General features: G+C 44.7%; 1 protein-coding gene across 1 annotated transcript in view; it reads right to left on the bottom strand.

Moving 5' to 3' along the window:
- SNX8 (sorting nexin 8) overlaps window positions 1-14,151 on the bottom strand; it is a 35,142-nt gene extending 20,991 nt beyond the window's left edge. The window contains exons 1-2 of the mRNA XM_083413640.1: window positions 14,024-14,151; window positions 661-842 (exon numbers count right to left, since the gene is read on the bottom strand). Coding sequence (XP_083269766.1) covers window positions 661-842; window positions 14,024-14,081 — 240 coding nt within the window. The 5' untranslated portion in view covers window positions 14,082-14,151. The remainder of the gene's footprint in view (window positions 1-660; window positions 843-14,023) is intronic.
- Window positions 14,152-24,083: the final 9,932 nt, after the last annotated feature.

Genomic DNA, 24,083 nt, shown 5'->3' on the forward strand with positions numbered 1-24,083 from the left:
CTTCAGGAGAAGAACCCAGGCCAAAAGTTCATCTAGCCCAGCATTCTACCTCCAGAAATGTCAAGCCAGATGCCTGCAAGAAATGCAGAGCTCAAAGGAAATAACTGTTCCTTACTGTTGGCTCCCCAGCAGCTAGTGCTCCAAGATATACAACATTCAAACATTTAATTCCCTTTTAGCAAGAGCCCCTGATGGATTAGACCAGCGGTTCTCAACCTGTGGGTCCTCAGATGTTGTTGGACTACAACTCCCATCATCCCTGAGCTCTGGCCTTGCTAGCTAGGGGTGATGGGAGTTGTAGTTCAACAACATCTGGGGACCCACAGGCTGAGAAAGGCTGGATTAGACCAAAGGACCAAGTAGGCCAGCAAACTATGGCCAACCAGACACCTCTGGGCATTGACAAGCGAGGCATGGATGAAATATCTGTGAATGTTCTTCATCACCTCAACTAGACAGGAGGGAATTCCTCTTTCAAAATGGAGCCTGCTACACTGGTGCATTATCTCAAAACAAAGGAAGCAGCCACCCCCCAACCCTTTGGAACGACATGTTCCACCTCCCAACACTTTTCAAGCAGGTTACAGCCCAACACAGAAACTAATGCAGGGAAAGGACTCCCCACTCTTTCCTCTTCGGTTCACCAGCGAGTGGCATTACCTTACTGGAAACCTCGTATTCCACATGCTTCAGGAAGAGACCCTTTTTCTCAGGAATCAGCTCCACTTGCACCGTGTCCTTGCTCAACAGCTCTGGGAGGCTGTGGGGAAGCAGCAGCGGGTTCCCCTGGGGAGTCTGCATCAGAGACTCTTCCGGCTCCTTCAGATCAGGCTTTGCAGAGTCTAGAAGAAAGAGGGGAATCAAAAGAGGAAAACGCTGCGAGAGCAACAGCCCGGGCTTCTGATTTCTTCCTCTGCCCCCGAAGCAGAAGCCAGGAACACCCTTCAGGACGCTCTAAGCAGCTGGGCAGGCAGGGAAGACTCAGCAAATCCTTCCCTGCAACACTCCGGGAGATCCCTAATTTCACACCTAAGCAAGAAGCTGGCTGCTCTTCTTGGACACGTGCCAAAAACTCTTACGCTGCAAGCCAGCCAAGAGGCCGGTATTTCCTGCCCGGTTTGCTCCCGCTAAGACAAGAATCTGAGCGAGTCCCGGCATTCTTGGATCCTGCTAAGGGAGGAAAGGCATTGCTATTTGAACTCTCTGTGCTGTGAATGAGAATCCTAAAACAGTTCCCCAAAGCAAGGGAAGGCACTTCATTTCATGCAGCTTGGAAAGGCAGGGGTGGCGGTGGGAGAGCCAGACCCACAGTTAGCCCAAGGTAAGAGCTTTTCCTCTGCCCTGGTTTGACCATGTCACCAGGACTAATGCAGCCTAATTAATACTCTCCGCTTCATCCTCCCTGGCCCCTGTTAGGGAGGCAGGTTCATATCATTCATTTATACGTGGCTGGGGAAATCCAGCCAGACAGGCTGGGTATAATTAATTAATTAATTAATTATTGACACTCAGGCTAGTTTTCAATCCAAAATTCTCAAGGCATCCAGAGGTACCACTGTATATGCAAGATGAGCCTACGATGGAGAGAAGAAGAAGAAGAAGAAGAAGAAGAAGAAGAGTTTGGATTTGATATCCCGCCTTTCACTCCCTTTAAGGAGTCTCAAAGCGGCTAACATTCTCCTTTCCCTTCCTCCCCCACAACAAACACTCTGTGAGGTGAGTGGGGCTGAGAGACTTCAGAGAAGTGTGACTAGCCCAAGGTCACCCAGCAGCTGCATATGGAGGAGCGGAGACGCGAACCCGGTTCCCCGGATTACGAGACTACCGCTCTTAACCACTACACCACGCTGGTTCACAGCATTAACACCCCAAAGGGGTCTTGCTTCTCTCATAGAAACAGCCTCATATTCAAACAGAAATCAAACATTGCTGACTGACTCTCTCTCCCCAGCTTGCTGTTTTGCCTCTAGTTGACACCACAGCCCCAAAACCCTACTCTGAATTCTGGCTTTTGTCCTTCTGCAAGTCAAGGGAGGGCTCCCCCCATTTGGCATCTGACACAGTGCTCCCTTTCCTTTGTTATCTTAATGGCCCATCACCCAGGCGGGTGGAAGCTAGCCTGGCTTGATTAAATGTTAACACCTGCTGGATCCACGGACCAGAGATGCACTTGCAATGTGCCTTTCCTTTAGAAAAATCCCAAGCAACAACTCTTCGTGCCTCCCAAACGTTAAAACCTTAACTCCCCTTCAGCTTCAAACATGCCTAAGAAATACAAGCTTACTTAGATACTTGTGGTTTCGTCTTCTTCCACAACCCTGAGCTTTTCTGCTCCACCCAACTGCTTTTCCTCATCACACCCAATCTGCGTCTCTGCTCCTGACCCTCAGGCCATCTTCCAAGGCATCCCATCACATTCATCCACTGATGATACATAAGCCACTCAGGTATGAGAAGTTCTCACATGAACAGGTACTGGACGCCTTGATCTATTAACACTCTTGCACCTTGAATCAGGGTGGATTTGATTTTAATCAAATCAATTTAAATCACTAGTCAGTAAGACTAAATCATTTAAATCATTTATTTTTACAAAAAGACTCCTTCTTGCTGGTCAAATCTTAATATTTACAACCAGATGAAGTTTTCATTTTTGGAATAATAAATTTTCAGAGTAGTTCATATCAAAATTACTGATCTGGTTATACTATTAGAAATACATAGATAATTATGGAATCATTGTTAGGTTTAATAAGTTAACTGTTTATATTCGGACAACTTTTCTGCTGCACTTTATTGGAAGGAGAAAAATCATTTCCTTAGTAACAATTTAAACAATTTATTCAACTGAAACAATAACATTATAGGATATGTATCCATGTTTGTTAACTGACGTGGTTGAACAACTTTTTCAAACAAAAAACCTTAAGGGTTTTAGCACACATGAAAAACTTAAAACAAATCCTTATTTCCTGATGAAATAGCCTTTGGACTATAATGTAACTTAAATAGAAAACTATCTTTGGAAAGATTTTTCCTCCAAAACCATTTGATTTTAAAAATCAAATTTAAACTGAAAAAAAACTGATTTAAATTTTTTAAAATCCTATTTAAATAAAAAAAATCTGATTTTTTAAAAAGAAACCATTCATTTTTATCCACCCTGCCTTGAAGCTGAATACGGCATTGTATGCAAAGAAGGAGAGTGTACTTCAATCTATCAATAACATCTATTACATACAGCACCCCAGGAAGCTGCCATATACAGAGGCAAACCACCAGCCCATCTAACTGTCTCTGCACCAACTGGCAGCAGCTGTCCAGGGTTTCAGACAGGGGCATTCCCAGACCACCTAGAGATGCCAGGGGGTTGGACTTGGGACCTTCTGCACACAAAGCAAATGCCTTAACCCCTGGGCTATGGCTTGACAAAGCTAAGATTGATGGGCACCCTCACCAAATATAACAGTTCCGGCACATTGTCACAAGAGGAAGTGACACATCCTTTCTTCTGAGAAACAGGTGTTTTTGCTCATAGAAATGTTGCGTCCCCTCTACTTTTGCCAAAGTATTATCAGGTGTTGATAATGCGCATATCCATTAATTTGTTGAAGCAGATTTGTCACCAATTAAACAAATGTTAATCAAATAATTGGACTGATTTTTATTTATTTTTTGGTCTGTGAATTAATCAATGGCACAATTCAATGTGTAGTAAGACCCAAGTTCTACCATGTTCGATGGGGCTTGCTTCCACAGAGATGCACGCAGGATTGCAACCCAAAGAACTGCACGAATTTGCTCACAAGAAAAACAAAAGCTGTGAGGAAGAAAAAAAGCCAACCTTTGCTTTTAGATGAAGCACAGCTCTTTTTACAGTAACTATACCCTAAGAAACAGCATTCCCATTCTCTCTCACTCACAGAAGAGCTCTTAAGATGGGACTTCACACCTGCAATTTTTCTAAGCATTTTTTAAAGTATGTTCTACTGACCTATTAATTGGAAGCAGCTTCTGATTCGAAAGATGTTTTTAATCCATTTATCTAACTGATTTATGTTGCAACCCTATAATCACTGAAGAAAATAGGACGTGCTTTTGAATAATCTTCTTCTTCTTCTTCTTCTTCTTCTTCTTCTTCTTCTTCTTCTTATTATTATTTCTACCCCACCCATCTGGCTGGGTTTCCCCAACAGAATATTAAAAACACGACAAAACATCAAACATTAAAAACTTCCCTAAACAGGGCTGCCCTCAGATGTCTTCTAGAAGTCAGGTACGGTAGTTGTTTATCCCCTTGACATCTGATGGGAGGGGGCCCCTACCAAGAAGGCGCTTTGCCTGGTTCACTGTAACCTCACTTCTCGCAGGGAGGGAACCGCCAGAAGGCCCTCAGCACTGAACCTCAGTGTCTGGGCTGAACAATAGGGGTGGAGACGCTCCTTCAGGTATACTGGGCCGAGGCCTTTTAGGGCTTTAAAGGTCAGCACCAACACCAAGTACGGGTTTTCATGTCAACTCAACATTGCATCCCTAGCTAAAAGGCAAGGAAATCACCAGCTCAACGGTCAGGCGAAGGAAGCCCCCACCAGTGCATTCTGCTATGAAGTTCTTTTAACACTTGCTGCCATTTACCAAAAAACACACCCCAAAAAAACCTGACACCATATTTTCACCTTTCAATATTTTTCTGGCACAGGCATATCACCTAAATACACATCCATCCTTGTTTGTCCAAAGCTAGATAAGAAGTGAATCCAACTGGAAGCCGTTCAAAGAAATAATGTAGTTTTATCTACTACTTGGGCAGCTTTCTTCCACTGTACTGTAAGCCTCATCAGCATTAGATAGCTAATAAACAACAGAATGGTTGTTAAAGATTAGATATGCCTGCAAAAAAAAGAGAGAGAGAGTGCTTTAAATCTGTCCTGCTGGCTCTAGAATACAGAAAATGCTGAGATAATGAAGCATAATACAAGCTGCCAGGCTGATCATATGACTCTAAGCAGTCTTTGCTTTTGAATGCTCATGTCCAGAAGTTATCTGAACTTAGGGAGTCTCCAAAATGCTTTATAATATCAAGGCCAAGTTTACATAGGCCACAACCGGGGGCGGGACGAAAACAGAAATAAATAAACAAGTTGCCTCTTAATTATTTCATCAAATATTTACTATATCCAGCAGTACAGTTCCTAGTACAAAGTCATTGAGTATGAAGTTCAGGCTTTGATGCCAAGATTAATCCCTTTGCCAAGTACACAACTCACAAAGCAGCCCCTCAAGGGACTCAATTGACGTGTTGTGGAATAACATCAAGAGACGTCCACTGCCAAGGAATGAATGGCAAGTCTGGAGGACAATGTCCTCTGAAGCTCTTCAGAAGCATATCTATCATCCGGCTGGCAAAGATCAGTGGCGAACAAACCCAGGATCACCAGCCAAGAAGACCAGGATGGACAGTGCTCTCAGACCATTGGTATGAACTGTTGTTTCCAAAACCAAGCAGAGTTATTTATTTAAGTTGCAAAAACCTCAATGAACTGGATGACATACAACTGCTTCCTTCTGAAAAGCACTGTCTCCATGTCAGCACATTGCAGGCTGCATATACTTTGACTGGCTCAATGGCAGACCCCTTTCATTTTTGGAGACCTTGGACAACACGGCCGTTATGTTAAAACACAACACTACTCAGCACCTCCTATGGCCAAAGGAATCGTCGCACAATAGATGTCACACAATGCAATTAACTGTAACGCAAATACAGTGGTGCCCCGCAAGACGAATGCCTCGCAAGACAGAAAACCCGCTAGACGAAAGGGTTTTCCATTTTTCAATGCGCTTCGCAGGACGAATTTCTCTATGGGCTTGCTTCGCAAGACGAAAATGTCTTGCGAGTTCCTGCGATTTTTTTTCGCTCCCCACCCCCTTTTTCTAAGGCACTAAGCTGCTAATAGCCTTTTAGCAGCTAATCCGCTAATCCCTTAAGCCTTTAATAGCCGCTAATAGCCGCTAAACCGCTAATAGCGCTAATCCGCTAATAGGGTTGCTTCGCAAGACGAAAAAACCACTAGACGAAGAGACTCGTGGAACGGATTCTTTTCGTCTTGCGAGGCACCACTGTATATACACATTGGTGAAACTGTGGCTTGCATTTTCCATTTCAAACAATTATAAATAGAGCTGTGAATGGTTCTTGTGGAGCTATAGATGGAATTCACAATGACTGAAGCCAAGAGAGGAAGCGAGTGAAATCAAGATAATCCTAGTCAGAGCACGTTCTTGTTCCAACACTACGCTTTATACTTATCTTCTAAATATACAAGCACATATATCTTCTGAGAGCTACTCTGGAAGCTTCAAAGGTCAGGCCTATGTCTGACTTTTCTGACAGTTTTATACTTGTTTCTGCGCACATGCCTTCCTAGTTATTTATTTGTAAGAGCATTTCCAAACCGCCAGCTCATTCAAACAGTGTCACGGTAGTAGACAATAAAATAAAAATAGGCAAAAACAAAACATCGCACCCCAAACAGCCCTACGTTTCCTGCTGTCTATCTTTGTATTGCACAACTTTGAGAGGAGAAACACCAATGCCATACTCAAGAGGAGGTCAGGTTTCAAGAAATCTTCACAATCCTGAGCCCTCCCTCCAAATCCAAACACCACCTTACCTTGAAGCTTATCCAAAGATTGCAGAAAACTAGGTTAAGAACTGTCATCTGCTGCCTATCAGATAAAATTGGCCTATAGCGCTACTGCTGGTACAGACTTCAAAATCAACACAAGACATGAATTGCACCAACTCCTACTATCCCTGCTGCTGCCAACACTGCTCCTTTGATGCAATAATACAGACATAGGCAAACTCGGCCCTCCAGATGTTTTGGGACTACAATTCCCATCATCCCTGAGCACTGGTCCTGTTAGCTAGGGGTGATGGGCGTTGTAGTCCCAAAACATCTGGAGGGCCAAATTTGCCTATGCCTGCAATAATACATGTTGCAACATAAATTGATAGATCAATGTGGGAACACTAAGATCCCTTTGTGTGAGCCATCCCAGCGTGAAAAAAGAAGAAGAAAGTTGAGCAAGCATTTTCTTCCCCAAGACCAAACCTCTTCAGCAGCCCATTTATCCAAAATGACTATGATATCATTGTGCATAGACAACTACCTTGTCTACATGGTTTCCTAGTCAACGGCTTCTTTTTCCTCCAAGCTGTCACTGTGATACATGCTGGCTCGCAAGGCTTTTTGCCTCCACCCCAAACTTCTTCTTAAGCTCCTCGATCCCAAATAGGTTTTAGACCAATGCTGACCCAGACCGTTTTCCTCTCCCCACTCTTCTACCTCTATAGGTAAAGGTAAAGGGACCCCTGACCATTAGCTCCAGTCGTGACCGACTCTGGGGTTGCGGCGCTCATCTCGCTTTATTGGCCGAGGGAGCCGGCGTACAGCTTCCAGGTCATGTGGCCAGCATTACTAAGCCGCTTCTGGCGAACCAGAGCAGCGCACGGAAACGCCGTTTACCTTCCTGCCAGAGCGGTACCTACTTATCTACTTGCACTTTGATGTGCTTTCGAACTGCTAGGTTGGCAGGAGCAGGAACCGAACAACGGGAGCTCACTCCGTCGTGGGGATTCGAACCGCCGACATTCTGATTGGCAAGTCCTAGGCTCTGTGGTTTAACCCACAGCGCCACCCGTGTCCCATTTCTACCTCTATACCATCATGCAAAGCTTAGGAGGAGTGTACAACTTTTGCGGATTAATTCCAAGGCGGCTAACACAAAAAATTTAAAAGAATCCTAAGGAGAACCCATTTATATTTATCCTGCTCTCAAGTGCTAGGCCAGAGACATAAAGTTGTTTGGCGTCTGTCTGTCTCGGGAGACAATGGAGGAGCGAACCTTCAGGGATGAAGTCAAACAGTTGAAGAGTTGCAGCACCTGCTGTGGCTTTAAAAGACCAATATGGGAGAGACATGTTTTGTTGCAGCTGGGGCAGAGGAAGGTGTCCAGTTGTGTTGAAGCAGGGGTACTATGGCATTTCTTCTTCCTGCGCTCCTCCCAGTGGTCATTTCTCCTCCAGTCACTGCTGTGGATACACAACCTGACCAAATGTCTCCGGGCACAGAGGTCATCTGCAAGGGGTTTCCACACGGCAAGGTTAATGTGGCCAGCCTTCATGTTATGATCTTTGTAACACAGAGTTGGTCTACCAACAGGCCTAGTACCAGAAACCAGCTTCCCATAGAGCTGCCACCTTCCATTCTGTGAACATGACCTAGCCAGCGTAGACGTCGCTGAGACAGGAGTGTGAACATGCTTGGATTATGGGTTTGGGAAACAACATCTTTGTTTGAGACTCTGTCCTTCCTTGTGATGCCCAAAATCTTCCTGACACAGCGCAGGTGGAAGGCAAGGAGTCAAAAAGTAGTACAGTAGTACCTCGGGTTATAGATGCTTCAGATTACAGATGCTTCTGTTTACAGACTTCGCTAACCCGGATATAGTACTTCGGGTTAAGAACTTTGCTTCAGGATGAGAACAGAAATCTTGTGGCGGCAGCGCAGCGGCAGTGGGAGGCCCCATTAGCTAAAGTGGTACTTCAGGTTAAGAACAGACCTCCAGAACGAATTAAGTTCGTAACCTGAGGTACCACTGTATAAGTAAGAAATGGAGCCACTCAAAATATGATTAAAGCAAACTGACAGCATAATCCATTGCCATACACATTATATGTTCGAAATATTTTATAAAATTACAATTAAAATCTATAGCAAGTTACTGAAAAGATAAGATTCCCCCCATTTATGATTTAGCTCAACAATTTAACAGATTGAATTAATGTTTATATAAACAAGGACCAAATAAAAGCACACCATCATCACTGTTATGTACTGAAGTTCTCACCCTGGACCAGCAGGGGGATACTGTAGATAGTTATGCAAATGAAGGATCGAAAAGTGACGTTCAGTGATTGGATAGTTTTAGAAAATGGCAACAGTTACATTGTTCTGCAGGCTGACTGAGCTCCTCAGTTTAGTTCTGTTCCAGCTTACAAATAAAGAGCTGCTTTGGAGAAATCGCTGTGTCGTCTGCTATGCCAACCCAAAACTTAACAATCACAAGCCTGAGTCAACCAAGACCTCTCAAAACTGCCCCATCTTGACCAAATGGTGACAAGATGGAGCCAAGTACCCCCACCGTGGAGGGAATTCTAATGCAATGGTGTCACAACGGAGAAGGCCCTGTCTTTCAGAGCTACTCACCAAGGCTCAACGAACAGGAGGATCAACAAATTTAGCTGTTGATCATGATGCTGAGATACTTCATCCCTGTCGCATGCACGCCCACAACAGTACACTGCTAGGCTGCATCAGTTTTATACACAATATTAAAAGGAAAAACTAATTTTAGTTACAAGGAAAAGCTAGTTTGGGTCATGATGCTTTTGAGAAGCGTCACTCTGTTTTCCAGCTACCTGGCACAGAGCCTGACAGAACTTACGCAAGCATAAAAGTCTACATAACACATAATTATCTTAGGGTTCGGGGTCCGGACAAAACTGTTTGTCTAAACGACTGCTGCTGCACTTGCCAAGCTCTTCCCAAGACGCTAATATTCAAGGGTACCGTAAAATAGAAAATGGGCATCATAATAGCAACCTCAGCAAATCAACAATCCCAAAGAGCATGGGAAGGGGGGGCGGAATTCCTCAGGAAGCAATGTGATTAGTCCACCAGGAAGAACAGACAAGGTTTCATCCTTACTATCTCAAGCCGTGACCTATGGGGGTGGGGACTCTGGGTCCAAATAATGCAGGGAGCCTAGATTTCACCTTAGCAAAACCAGATGTTTCCCTGCCATTATGGAGCCAAGCATCTGAACATAATAATGAAGGATCATTCATCAGCCTTTCCTTTCCTCCTTCTTCCCTATCTTAGTCTAGAGATAGATTTCCAGCTCGTGACTTTCTATTGACAGAGGCTATAATCAGGATTACATGGTGGTGAGTTCCAAAGAAATCAGCACAGTTTACTCTCAATTAAGTATTTACCAGATTATCATTTTAAAAATCCTGCTTCCTTTTTTAAAAAAAGCTCTCAAAGCAACTTACAACCAGAAGTAAACAATCGCGTAGGAAGATGTATAACTGTCCATCAATAACTTCCTCCTATGAAGGGGTTAGGGGGTTTTGTGTGTGGTGGGGGTGATTTACCCCCCGCCCCCGGAAACCCCCAACCACATCAGCATTGCTAGAATTCACCAGAAGGCAAAACTGCCGCCTACAAATTTACATGGAGTTTCACTAAGTGACACATACTGTCTCACTTCTGCAATTCTTCGCTTCCCCTCACGCCAGGAAAATCACACACTCCCTCTGCCAAAAACAACCTTCAATATGAAACAGCTGGATTATTCGGAATATTCTGTTTGGCCAAGCCATTTTTAATAGCCAATGTAGAAATCAAGACTAGGAAGACCTTGGGTCCAATCTCATGACAGCCATAAATTAACTGGGTGGCCTTAAGCAACTCTCCTTCACTTCTATTTTCCACTTACAAATTTGCGTCGTAAGTTTGAACAGAGAGAATTGCTGCCAAGGATTCGGCATACAGATTGTGAAAACAGTTTAAGAAATTAGAGTCAGTATGGCATAGTGCATAGAGTGCCGGATTAGGACTTGGAAGACTTGGATTCAAATCCCTGCTGAAGTGAAGCTCACGCAGTCACATGCAAACCTCCTCCCACAGGGTTGCTGTGAGAATAAGAGGAGGATGAGCAGAACCATGGATGCGGCTTAGAAATCCTTGGAAGAAGGGTGGAATGACACCGTAACTTTACTAACTTCAACATAATAATGAATGAAAAGGATGCAAATCCTTCCTTTAAGAAATGGTATTACACACTTACTAAGAAGTAAAACCCGCTGGACTCATTATGACTTCCTTTTGTGTAACCAAGTATGCTTGGATTGCTCTGTCAGCATAGGATTGTGCCTGCATGATGCAAGACGCTGGAAGCTGATTCACAGAGAGTCAGGAGGTAACTTATCAAGAAAAGATATGGATTTCAGCATACATTAGCAGAATATTATCTTTTGGTGCTGCGTGTATGGACATTAAAGGCCATTAAACAGGTAGAAGGATGAATCCGTTTTACAAGAAATAAGCATTTCGAAACAATTCAAATCAATAATTCCTTCTCTCTTCTAATTTCACACAAAAGGCGGGTAGAGCAATCAGTAAAACGCGTCTGAAAATCATGTTGAGTCACTTGGGCTTGCATGCTGTTGAGCATCCTCCCAGAACTTTCATATATTTTCCTCAAATGTATTTGCTAATGCTATTCTAGGCTGCATCAACCAAAGTATAGTGTCCAGATCAAGGGAAGTAATAGTACCACTATATTCTGCCTTGGTCAGATAACACCTGGAATACTGTATCCAATTCTGGGTACCACAACTTAAGAGGGATGTGGACAAGGTGTGCAGAGGAGAGCAACCAGGATGATCAAGGGACTGGAAACCAAGCCTTATGAGGAACAGTTGAAGGAGCTGGGTATGTTTAGCCTGGAAAAGAGGTGACTGAGAAGAGATACGATAGCCATCTTCAAATATCTCAAGGGCTGCCACATGGAAGAGGGAACAAGCTTGTTTTCTCTTACTCTGGAGGGTATGACTTGAACCCATGGCTTCAAGTTACAAGAAAGGAGATTCCAACTAAACATCAGCAGAAACCTTTTGACAGTAAGAGCTGTTTGACAGTGGAACAGACTCTCTCAGGAGGTTGTGGACTCTCCTTCCTTGGAGGTTTTTAAGCAGAGGTTGGATGGACATCTGTCATGGATGCTTTAGCTGAGATTCCTGCATTGCAGGGGGTTGAACTCTACAATTTTATGATTTCCAGCCTTTGACCAAACAATTTTAGGGAACAAACATAGGACCACACTGGTCCATCTAATTGAATATTGTCTGTATTCAGTCCCATTCCTCTGGAAAAAGAGGTGCCTGAACTCACCACGAATGCCTCCCTTGTTCTCTTATAATGGCAATGGCGCCCACTTAGTTCCGGCAAGTTCCGGCTGGGGGGAAAAGCCCCATCTATATTGACTGGCAGAGGCTTTCCAGCATTTCAAACAGCAAAATTTCCCACCCCTACCTGGAGATGCCAGGAACTGAACATGGGACTTTTTGCATGCAAAGCAAATGCTCTGCTAACAAGCTACACACCATCTTCCTCCATCAATGACATCCATTTTCCTCAGCATATAAAGATCTCAGTTATCTAACCTATGTGGCTGCAAAAGCATATTGCTAAGTAGGCTCCTAAGGCACATTTCCTCACTTTAGTGCTAACAGAATAATATGTGCAGCGGAAGATACGGCAATTAGCTTAACATACCTAGGCATTATTCACACAAGTGAACATTAAGCATTGTCAGGCGGCCTATAAAAACTGTACTGTTAAATGCTTATCTCAAAACCTGCCTGGGTTTTACCAGGCTTTTTCCATGAATGAAGCAGATTACAAAGACTTCCACATTTGCTAGAAATACTATTTCAAAAGAAGCAGCGTCAGATTCTACTTCCACATTAAGCAGAAGAACTATTTCAGAGGAACTACAGTGGTACCTTGGGTTACAGACGCCTCAGGTTACAGATTCCGCCAACCCAGAAATAGTACCTCGGGTTAAGAACTTTGCTTCAGGATGAGAACAGAAATTGTGCGGTGACGGCAGTGGGAGGCCCAATTAGCTAAAGTGGAACCTCAGGTTAAGAACAGTTGCAGGTTAAGAACGGACCTCCAGAACGAATTAAGTTCTTAACCAGAGGTACCACTGTATTGCTAAAAGATTGATTCCCACCGTAGCTATAGAAATACTACTAATTCAAAGAGAATAATAATAAATAACATGACCTAAGCTATTTCAAAACAACTATTTCCCATGCCATAGTGCAGTACAGAAATACTACAAAGTATCTTGTGGTACCTGCCAAAGAATGTACAGTTATACCGAACTAAGGCCAATTTGCTAGCCTTTAAGGTTAACACACCACTTCTTTTGCTGCAGCAAACGAATGTACACTTGCATAGCGGTAAACCCCATTGAACTCAGTGGGCCTGAGTAACCCTAGAAAGAAAGGATTGCTCTAGGAAGTTAAAGAAATAATATTGCAGAGAGGATAGCCACCTAGAAACAAAGTGACACATATAAATACTTCTATGTAGATTAATAACCACAACTGTTTCAAATAAACTATTCATGAACGACTATTTCCCACAGTAGCTTTAGGAATACTAAAATGTGAAACTGCCGCATTACAATACATAAAGGGGCTGAACCAAGACAAAAAATTTTTTTAGCATGGGTGTTCCTTGTCTTCCCAAGGCCATCAAGAACCGTTCATGAATTGCCGCTGTTCCTTACATAATTCTCACAAGCAATGCTTTTCTGCCCCCAACAGCATGTATAAATTCAAATAAATAAATAATAATAATAATAATAATAATGTATGCCGTCTCCCTCTATATCTATATAATGCAAAGACTGCCGCTGTACTTTCTCAGAGAGCTGCGAAAGCGCGGCGTGGAAATGCCGCCTTCCCGCAAACCACCCTCAAGGAGACGAGGGTGCCCAGGGGTGGGGGCTTGTCGGCGAAGTAGGTGCTGGGGCGGACGCCTCACAAGCAGTGGCGTAGCGTGGGGTGCAGGGGGGGCCGGTGGCACCGGGCGCAACATCTGGGAGGGGGGGCGCTCGCACTCGCAGCTCTCTGCCCCTACCTGGCTCCACGGGTTAGGGGGCGCAAATTACTTGCCTTGCCCCGGGTGCTGACAACCCACGCTACGCCACTGCTCACAAGCTCCTCCGGGCGCCTCAGCCCCTTCCCCGACAAGAGGTGCAGCAGCGGCTCCTCGCCGCCGCTCCAATAATACCTCAGCGGTGCAGAAAAACAGGAAAGAGCTAACGGCCCGCGCTTGCCCCTCGCGCGGCCCCGGGTTCCCCTCAGCGCAACCCGCACCTGACGCCCCTCCGGCTGCCCCCGTTCCCGCGGCGGGTGGCTCCTCGTTCATGGCTCGCCTCCTTCTCTCTCGGCAGTCATGTGAGGAGGAGGCGGCGGCGGCGGTGGCGGCGTCCTCGGGACCCTTCCTGGCGCCCTCCCCTTTCCTCCCGCCCGCCTTCGCTCCCCCTCGGCCGGGGAGGCGGCGCCGGGGCGGGCGAGAGGCTCGCTGGCTGCTGCTGCTGCCCGGGACGAGGCGAAGAGGAGCGCGCTGGGGAGACAGGGGAGAGGGGGCTGGTTGCTGCTGGAGCCGAGCCCCGCCGCGCCTTTTCCCGAGCCTGCGTTCAGACGTGCAGCGGGTCCGACGCGCGTCCGGTGGGTTCTGAAAACGGGAGCGGGGGGCTCGATATACTGCGGCGCGCAGGACTCCCTGCGGACGGAGAAAGAAGAAGCAGCAGCAGCTGCTGCCCAGCTTCCTGGCCGGCGCACGTGTCGCACGTCCGAGAACAGCTCAGCATACTTTATTTATTGGATGGATTTATTCGGGGCTGTTCTAGAAAAAGAGGTGCCGGAACTCACCATGAACGCCTCCCTTGTTCTCTGAGAATGGCAGTGGCGCCCACCTGAGAAGTGCCGGAAAGGAATTCTGGCTGGGGAAAAATGCCTTAATTATATTTATATGCCGCTTTTCATCCCAATGAATCCCAAAGCAGCTTACAAGGTTGCAGGGTTTTTAGCTGGGGCAATCAGAATAAGATCCACTATTTGACTATTGATTCAGAACCCTAAAATGTATTTTCTATAATTTATTTTTTTATTTCTATTCTTTTTATATCGTATTGTTGTTTTATTGCTATGGCAGGTGGCTGACACAAATAAAGATTCATTCTCCCAGCTTACAAGCAATAAGCAACAGCATGATAGCACATCACAAATACATAGATTGTAGAACTATAAAGTTCGGAGGGGAACCCTCCTGGTCATCTAGTCCAACCCCCTGCAATGCAGGAATCCTTTGCCCAACATGGGCCTCGAACGTAGGACCCTGAGGTTCAGAGCCTCTACCAACTGAGCTGTTCATCCAGCAGTGCAATACAGTATAAATTATGTAGACCGATAAAACAATTGTCAGCAAAGCAATTACAAAGCAATCTCTAAAACACCGTTAACAAAGCACCAACTGGAAAATAAGCTAAACATCACAAAGCAAAAGTCATGTTATGTGATTAACAAATCAGTGCAGCGTTCATAATCTATAAAATATTAGCAACATTAACAAAACAGCGGCCAAAAAAAATGAATTGAGCAGTGTTGAATTCATGCACACTCCCCACATCCCCATGACTCATAATTGCTCCGTTCAGCTCATTAAAATGCACATACACAGCTCTCTTCTGAAGGTTCCTCTGGCTGGAGGTGGGGCAGCGCAGGTGGGGAAAGCCATTACCTGCTGGGCAACACTGAGTCTCTCACCCCTCACCCTTGCAGTGCGCGGCTTGGTGCTGAAAATGTGAAGCAATGATCTCTCCTCAGGTGCAGCCATGGCCTGCTGAAGGGCACATCTCTCCCAACGAGAAGAACAGGGATGAGGGGAAACAACTGTCAGCATCGCCCTTGAGCCAGTGCCACTAACTGGACTCATCCACTTCAGCCCCAACTGGGCTAGGCGAGCTGGGTAGCACTTCCAGAGACCACCTTCTGCACAGGAACAGGTCAAAGTGCTGTGGACTCACAGCTTAGAGTTGTGAGCACCGGATTCACTTCCACAAGTAGACAGTCGTCGCACAGCAGAGTACAGCAGAGTCTAGCAGAGTATATAAACAACTCGGAGAGCAGCTCTGTAGAATGTCTTCTTTATCCTATCTACAACTATTATACAACTATATACAGAGCTAAATAGGTCTAAGCATCAAGAATGCTGAACCGCACTGAGTGACTGCAGCTGCTCTTAGCAGCAACCTTATCTAAACACACAATCTCTCTCTAACACTGACTGACTGACTGACTGACTGACCGACTCACTGACCGACTCTTTGATGTGGTGCTGGAGCAGAATAAGTAGAGAGCAGAACACGCCTCCTCCTCTCTGCAGAATCAGCAGACTCCTCAGGAGATTCTTGGATATGGGAGGGGTGAAATCTCTTCAACAACCCAAGTTCAAAGTCACGCAGTTCTGTCTCAGAGCCTGATCTTTTCACTCTGCACATGTGTCACGGCACGTTACAAGCCACCTCGTGATGGGGCTTAAAAATTGCAGCCCCATCAAATCAAAAGGTTACCCCCTGCCAGTGCCTAAATACCTATTATTATTATTGTTATTGATGAATTTATAAAAGTACAAAATACAGAGCTGAAGAATAAAAGATAAAAAATGAAAGAAAAAAGATACATTACATCAATCCTTAATTCTGTTCCATCGAGCTTCCATCTATCTTTCCATGGCTCCCTAAAGTTTCCCATTCCTGCTGCATATTCTATTTTTTCTAACTATTTAAACGTTCAAATTCTTCTGATTATAAACTATAACTGCTGAGCTTACTCCAAATCGGCTTCCAATACTCTTTAAAACTTTTCTCTTCTTCCTCTCTAATTTTGCTGGTTAAGCTTGCTAATTCTGCATATTCCATTAATTTCATCTGCCACTCCTCCTTTGTAGGTACAGTGGTACCTCGGGTTAAGGACTTAATTCATTCTGGAGGTCTGTTCTTAACCTGAAACTGTTCTTAACCTGAGGTACCACTTTAGCTAATGGGGCCTCCCGCTGCTGCCACGCGATTTCTGTTCTCATCCTGAACCAAAGTTCTTAACCTGAGGTACTATTTCTGGGTTAGTGGAGTCTGTAACCTGAAGCACCTGTAACCCAAGGTACCACTGTACTATCTCCTCTCTCCATTTGTGTGCACTCTCAGCGCCCTGAACAAATTACATTTCCCCCCAAAATTTTGAGGTAAGCCATACCTGTTTAAAGTGGTATCACCATTGCTTTAAATGTAAGAATGTACAATGCTCTCCCCAGGGAGGTTTGCCAGGTGCCTTCATTATATACCTTTAGGTAAAGGTAAAGGGACCCCTGACCATTAGGTCCAGTCATGGACGACTCTGGGGTTGTGGTGCTCATCTTGCTTTACTGGCCAAGGGAGCTGGTGTCAAGCCCTAGGCTCTGTGGTTTAGACCACAGCGCCACCCACGTCCCTTTAGGCACCAGGCAAAAACGTTCCTTTTTAATGAGGCCCTTGTGTGATTTGATTGACATCCTATGCCCTTTTAAAATGTGGTTCTTTTGGGGGGTGTTATTGGGTTATTCTTTGGATATTGAGATATATATATATATATATATATATATAGTATATATATATATATATATATATATATATATATGCACACATACATATATGGTGGTTTTTTTTTTTAAATTCATTATATATCATTTACCATTATTCTTTAACAACTCTGAAGGTCCACCACATATGGTAAAAAGTTCCATCCGTAGCTTACAACATTTACAGTGGTGCCTCGCAAGACGAAATTAATTCGTTCTGTGAGTTTTTTTGTTGCGAAGCACCAATGTGTATTGACGGTTTCCCATAGGAATGCATTGGCGGTTTAAAAAAAAAAAGGCGCAAGACGTTTTGTCTTGCGAAGCAAGCCCATAGGGAAATCCGTCTTGCGAAGCAACTCAGAAAACGAAAAACTCTTTCGTCTTGCGAGTTTTTCGTCTTCCGAGGCATTCGTCTTGTGAGGTACCACTGTACCTGATTGTGACTTACACATTTTTGCTAATTTATTTGACATCAAGGACCATCTGTAAATCATTTGCCAATAATTTTCTTTATGAGCATAGCAGACCGTGAATTTTAATCCTGTTTCCCACAGCTTGTCCCACAAATCTAACTCTATATTGTGGCCCACATCTCTAGCCCAAATGATCATTGCTGTTTTCACCATTTCATTCCAATAATAACTTGTACATTTTAGAAATTAATAGTAATAGTAATTTATTATTTGTACCCCGCCCATCTGGCTGGGCTTCCCCAGCCACTCTGGATAGATTCCAACAAAGATTAAAAATACATTAAAATGTCACACATTAAAAACTTCCCTGAACAGGGCTGCCTTCAGATGTCTTCTAAATGTCAGGTAGTTGTTTTTCTCTTTGACATCTGATGGGAGGGCGTTCCACAGGGTGGGCGCCACTACCGAGAAGGCTCTCCCCCTGGTTCCCTGTAGCTTAGCTTCTTGCAGTGAGGGAATCGCCAGAAGGCCCTTCTCATTATTATCTATCAGCTCTTTCTCAAATTCTGAGGTCTGTTCTATAAAACCACATTGTTTGTCAACTTTAAATATTTCATTCAATTGACGGTATTGCAACCACTCTATCACCTGGTTACCAACTTCTTCCATCTTCTTCAGTCTTGCATCAGGAGCTTTGCCAGGTTTAAGAGACTGAATGAGCCTGCGAGCTTCTTCAGTTGACACCAGGGGCCACTCAGCACCAATATCACTTAGAGGTAGGGACAGAGCCTGTAGATGTTGGTTAGTTGTGTATAAGTTGTGTATATATATTTTTAATTGCCACTATATCTGAATTGTCTCTGTTATACCCAATTGCAATTCAATGTATTCCTGTTGTGTTTTATGATTTTCCTGATATTGTAAGTGAGCCGGAACTGGTCTGTGACCGTAATAATAAAATTCTATTCTTCCATCTTCTTCAGACTTGTGTCTGTGAAGTCCAGTAGTTCTCTATACTGTATGTTGCCCATCCTTTTTCCACATTCAATTTTTTCAGCTCTTCCTTGGGAGTAAGTTCTGCTAAACTCCCAGCAGCCCCAAGAAGTTGGTCTATCTATAAGACGGCACAGGTAATTTATTGACTCTGGATTCACAGGCCTTATCTGAAAGTGGAAAGATGGTAACAGTTCTTTGGGTCCTGATTGATATTAACGGTGTTTATCACTCCTTGTACTTAAAATGGTCTTACAGGGACGCCTCATTTAGTTGTCAGTGTGTATTAATTCAGTATTACATATTGTAAGCCAGCCAGCCCTATGGGGCTGAGTGGGGCCCTGGATCTCTGCCCCAAAGTTCTGCCTTGACAACGCTGTTGACTTCAGCCTGCAATCTGCATTGCCATACACTGCTGCACTGCAGAAAACAATACCCAAGAGAGCTCATTAAGTGCTCATGATCTTCGCCTTTGTTTTGTAACTCTGAAATGTTTAATACAAATACTGGTTTTTTAAAATAATAACAACCTCACTCAAATTCTCATACACTGGAGACTTCAGGGCTCACAGAGCAGGACTTCTGGATAACTTTTCACATTGGGATTTAAGTATTGGAACCAAGAACCCAAAAAAAACGATCCAGACTGAAGCCTCCCTAAAGAATGCACAGAGCACTTTTTAACTCCAGGGTGACCACGAGCACTTTACAGTTGCATGCCATTATTAATCATTATTGTTATTTTTATATTCCACAGTTATGTGCTTTTAACAGCTTCAAGGTGAGCACAACAGGATTCTGATAAAACTTTCCAGGTATGAAGAAGCAGCGACGGGAAAATTTCACTGACATATTAACCTTATTGTGATACTGAATGTAATGAGGGGAATTGGACGGAGGTGCCATTCCATATGCTTTCAGCGACCATGGTCAGCCCAATACATGTTGGCACCTGAGGCGAACCAAAAAACGGTGCCTCCCCCACAAAGGAAGAAGGGGTAAGTGAAGATATGAAGTGCCCTGCCTCTCTCCCCCTGGCTTGGGGCGGGGCCTGGCAGGCTCCATAAAGGACGACTGCTGCTGCTGCTGCTTGACAGAGAAGGCTCCCTTTTAAAATTGTTTTAATATTTATCTATGTCATTTTAAATTGTTATTGAAATTAATGTTGTATTTTTAGTTTTAGATTTTATGATTTATGTGGAAATTGTTTTTCATTTGGTTGTGTACTTTTTATGCTTTTATTATTATTATTAAAGATTTTCTTGATTTACAAAAGTGTGTGCAATGTCTTTCTCTCGTCCCCCCCCCCCCATGTAACATTTTTACAAATCAGTTTCCTTTGTTGAAACATTAGGAAGAAAAGGGGGAAAGAGGTGGAGGGGGGGGAAGATGGGTGGGGTGGGGTGAGGTTGGGTGGCAATGTTTCTATTTTACTTACTATATGTAGGGTTTTGTGTCAGCGTTGCTTGTGCAGGTTCTTTGCTGTTCGCTTGTGTTCCTTTGGTGGTGAGAGAGGTTGGGGTTGGCCTAGGGTGTGGTTGTTCATTTGTGGTTGGCTGTGGTGGTCTTTGTTTTCGTGTGTGAGTGGGGTGTGTGTGTGTGTTTTGGATCAGGTTAGCCATATAGATTTGTATGCTATTGGTGGATTTTTGTCGTTGTCTTGTTGGGCTGTGTATGTGATAAAGGGGAGCCATACAGGGGTGAAGGTGTATTTGTCCCTGTGTCAGTTTCAGTTTGTTGGTTAATTTTTCTAGTAAGGCTGTTTCCCATACTATTTGGTACCAGGTTGTGTACTTTTTGATGTGTTTTATTTATTGCTTATGACTTTTGTTATGTTGGTAATGATGTAAATCTTGTCATGTTGTAAGCTGCCTTGAGCATTGTTTTAACTATGGAAAGGCGGCATACAGATAAAATGATGGGGGTGATGATGTTGATGATGAAGATCAACATCAGGAATAAGGTGGGTAATGAATGTCTACATCATCACAGAAGTGGGAATCAAAGGCTGTTGCAGGATAAGAAAAGGCCCCGCTCTGAATTGCACCGGATGGATGTAGACCCCAGGAGGTAACCCTCACCATTTCATCTCTAGGGGTGAGAGGAGACCAGCAGGATCTCCTATTCACCAAGAGGCGGAATTGGAGGTGGCTGCTAGCAGTTCCGGTCTCTTGAGACCACTGCAGCCATGCTGTCACTGCAACAGCAGCATCGGGCAACACATTCCTTGGAGGCCACACTGGCCACTCTGTAGATCCTGCCACCCAAGGCGGTTGCCTCACCTTGCCTCATGGATGGGCTGGCCCTGTCTTGTTAGCAACATCAGGGGATTACATGTTAGAGGTGGGTAGTGTTGCCGGAAAAATCCGAGGGCTCCCTTGGACAAAAAGTAAAGACACCAACCAGAGTAAATTGGAGCAAATCAGCAGCCTGTAGGCTTGGCCTTTATTGTACTGTTGCAGCAGGGTGTTCCCCTCACTCGCAGGAGAGAGGAAAGACCCAGAACAATGGTGTGCCAGACCTTATAAAAACTTTTGAAATTCCCCTCCTCTAGGTCAAGCCCACCCCCAGAAACATCATGCATACATTACAGAGAGGAGGGGTTGAGGGAGGAGTTGTGGTGGTAACCTGAGTGTCCTGTCACCTGGCTGGTTCCTCCTTTCTCCCCCTCCCATGAACCAGTTGTGAATAACAAAGAAAAGGTGCAGTTTCCTTCCCCCTGAGGGGAATCCGGCCATGGTCCTTTTGTTGCTGTCTGCCCTGAATATACAACCATATGCAGTCCATTGTGTTCATGTCATGCCCCTCCAGGTGCAGTAGTCGGGTACATGACTGCTCACTCAGGGGATTATGGCTGACCGTCACCAGGTCACCCCCCTTAGCTAGTCCTTGAGATATGGAGTAGAATAAAAGTGGAACAGTGCAAATCTGATGTATGGTTGATTTTCTATGAATTTATAACAGAAGTGTAGCGTATGTAGTGTGTGAGTGTGAGTGTGTGTGAAGTCTGTACAAACTGAATGATGGGGGGGGGGGGTTTCCTGCTACAGTAGGGCCAGATGAAAAGTGGACAAGCAATGGATGTGGCCCTTGCCTTTGTGCAGTAAGCTACATGGCAGATACACATAAGTCAGAGGTTCCTTTGCACAAATAAATAGACACCTCTCCATCCCCCATCCAGGCAAGTAAAAGGGATTATTATTACAGTTTACAGGCAAATTATTTTTTTAATCTCTTTGTCAAAATTTATCTGATAGCATACAAAAAGGCAAAAGGAAGTAACTGCTCTGCAAAACATCAGTGCAGCTTACAGGCTTGTAGCACAAAGCAGATAAATATAAAAGTATAAAGGTAAAGGTAAGGGGACCCCTGACCATTAGGTCCAGTCGTGGACGACTGGGGTTGCGGCGCTCATTTCCTTTATTGGCCGAGGGAGCTGGCGTACAGCTTCCGGGTAATGTGGCCGACATGACTAAGCCGCTTCTGGCGAACCAGAAAGAGGGCCATGTATGGGAACTGTAGCACTGTGAGGGGAATAGGAGTACCCTAACCACTCTCAGCGCCCTGAACAAATTACATTTCCCCCCAAAATTTTGGGGGTAAGCCATACCTGTTTAAAGTGGTATCACCATTGCTTTAAATGTATGGCTTGAATGTAAGAATGTACAATGCTCTTCCCAGGGAGGTTTGCCAGGTGCCTTCATTATATACCTTTAGGTAAAGGTAAACGGACCCCTGACCATTAGGTCCAGTCACGGACGACTCTGGGGTTGTGGCGCTCATCTCGCTTTACTGGCCAAGGGAGCTGGTGTCAAGCCCTAGGCTCTGTGGTTTAGACCACAGCGCCACCCACGTCCCTTTAGGCACCAGGCAAAAACGTTCCTTTTTAATGAGGCCCTTGTGTGATTTGATTGACATCCTATGCCCTTTTAAAATGTGGTTCTTTTGGGGGGTGTTATTGGGTTGTTGTTTTGATATATATATATATATATATATATGCTTTCGTAGATTTTCACGGGTACAGGAATGCAGGTTTTGGTGTCCTCGGGTGTCTTCCCGTGTAAAAGTTGGGGTGTCTAGGCGACGTTTCGACGAGGTCTCACTCGTCATCTTCAGGCTGGTGCTTTCGGCTTCTTGTTACTGGAACAGAGCAGGATCTCAGTGTTTGAGTTCCTATAAATACTGTTGAGGAGGTGTGGTGTATAGCCTCCAATGTTCTGGGCAGAGAGGAGGTTCCCAGGCTAGTGTGCCTTTTCTTCTTTTGTTCCTTAATTACTTGAGGGATATCTTGAGTGATTTCTTGAGTGATTTCCTGAATCCCACTTAGGTGGGTCATTAGGTGTGGATTAGTTGCTAAAGCCTTCGTGTCTTGAACTCTTGAACTTTGTGAAGAGTTTTTCTGAGAAGATGGCTGTACTGCACTTGGTTGTGCTCTGGCTTGGCTTCGTGTATAGGGGCGAGCTGTGGTTTTGTGGCCTGTGCCAGCCAGATCTGTGTAGGGATTGCAGGGGGGTGCAGCATCCGGAGGTGCCACCCTGGTTTGGCTACTGGATGGTGTCTGTAATTTATCTGTGGAGAGGGTCTGGGTTTGGGTCTGGTGTGGTTGATTGGTGATGGCGTTCTGTGTGCCTCTGGATCTGGTGTCAGATTTTGTGGGGAGGGCTAATTTCCAGATGTCTGGCAAGCGGGATGTGTCGTCACGCTTGTTCATGTTGTGAGGGTGTTTCTCTATCTCGATGGCTTCCATGATTATTCTCTTGTGGTGATGTTCCATGTTCCACAGATAAATTACAGACACCATCCAGTAGCCAAACCAGGGTGGCACCTCCGGATGCTGCACCCCCCTGCAATCCCTACACAGATCTGGCTGGCACAGGCCACAAAACCACAGCTCGCCCCTATACACGAAGCCAAGCCAGAGCACAACCAAGTGCAGTACAGCCATCTTCTCAGAAAAACTCTTCACAAAGTTCAAGAGTTCAAGACACGAAGGCTTTAGCAACTAATCCACACCTAATGACCCACCTAAGTGGGATTCAGGAAATCACTCAAGAAATCACTCAAGATATCCCTCAAGTAATTAAGGAACAAAAGAAGAAAAGGCACACTAGCCTGGGAACCTCCTCTCTGCCCAGAACATTGGAGGCTATACACCACACCTCCTCAACAGTATTTATAGGAACTCAAACACTGAGATCCTGCTCTGTTCCAGTAACAAGAAGCCGAAAGCACCAGCCTGAAGATGACGAGTGAGACCTCGTCGAAACGTCGCCTAGACACCCCAACTTTTACACGGGAAGACACCCGAGGACACCAAAACCTGCATTCCTGTACCCGTGAAAATCTACGA

This window comes from Podarcis tiliguerta (assembly GCF_965153285.1).
Source record: "Podarcis tiliguerta genome assembly, chromosome: 14".
Classification (NCBI taxonomy): domain Eukaryota; kingdom Metazoa; phylum Chordata; class Lepidosauria; order Squamata; family Lacertidae; genus Podarcis; species Podarcis tiliguerta.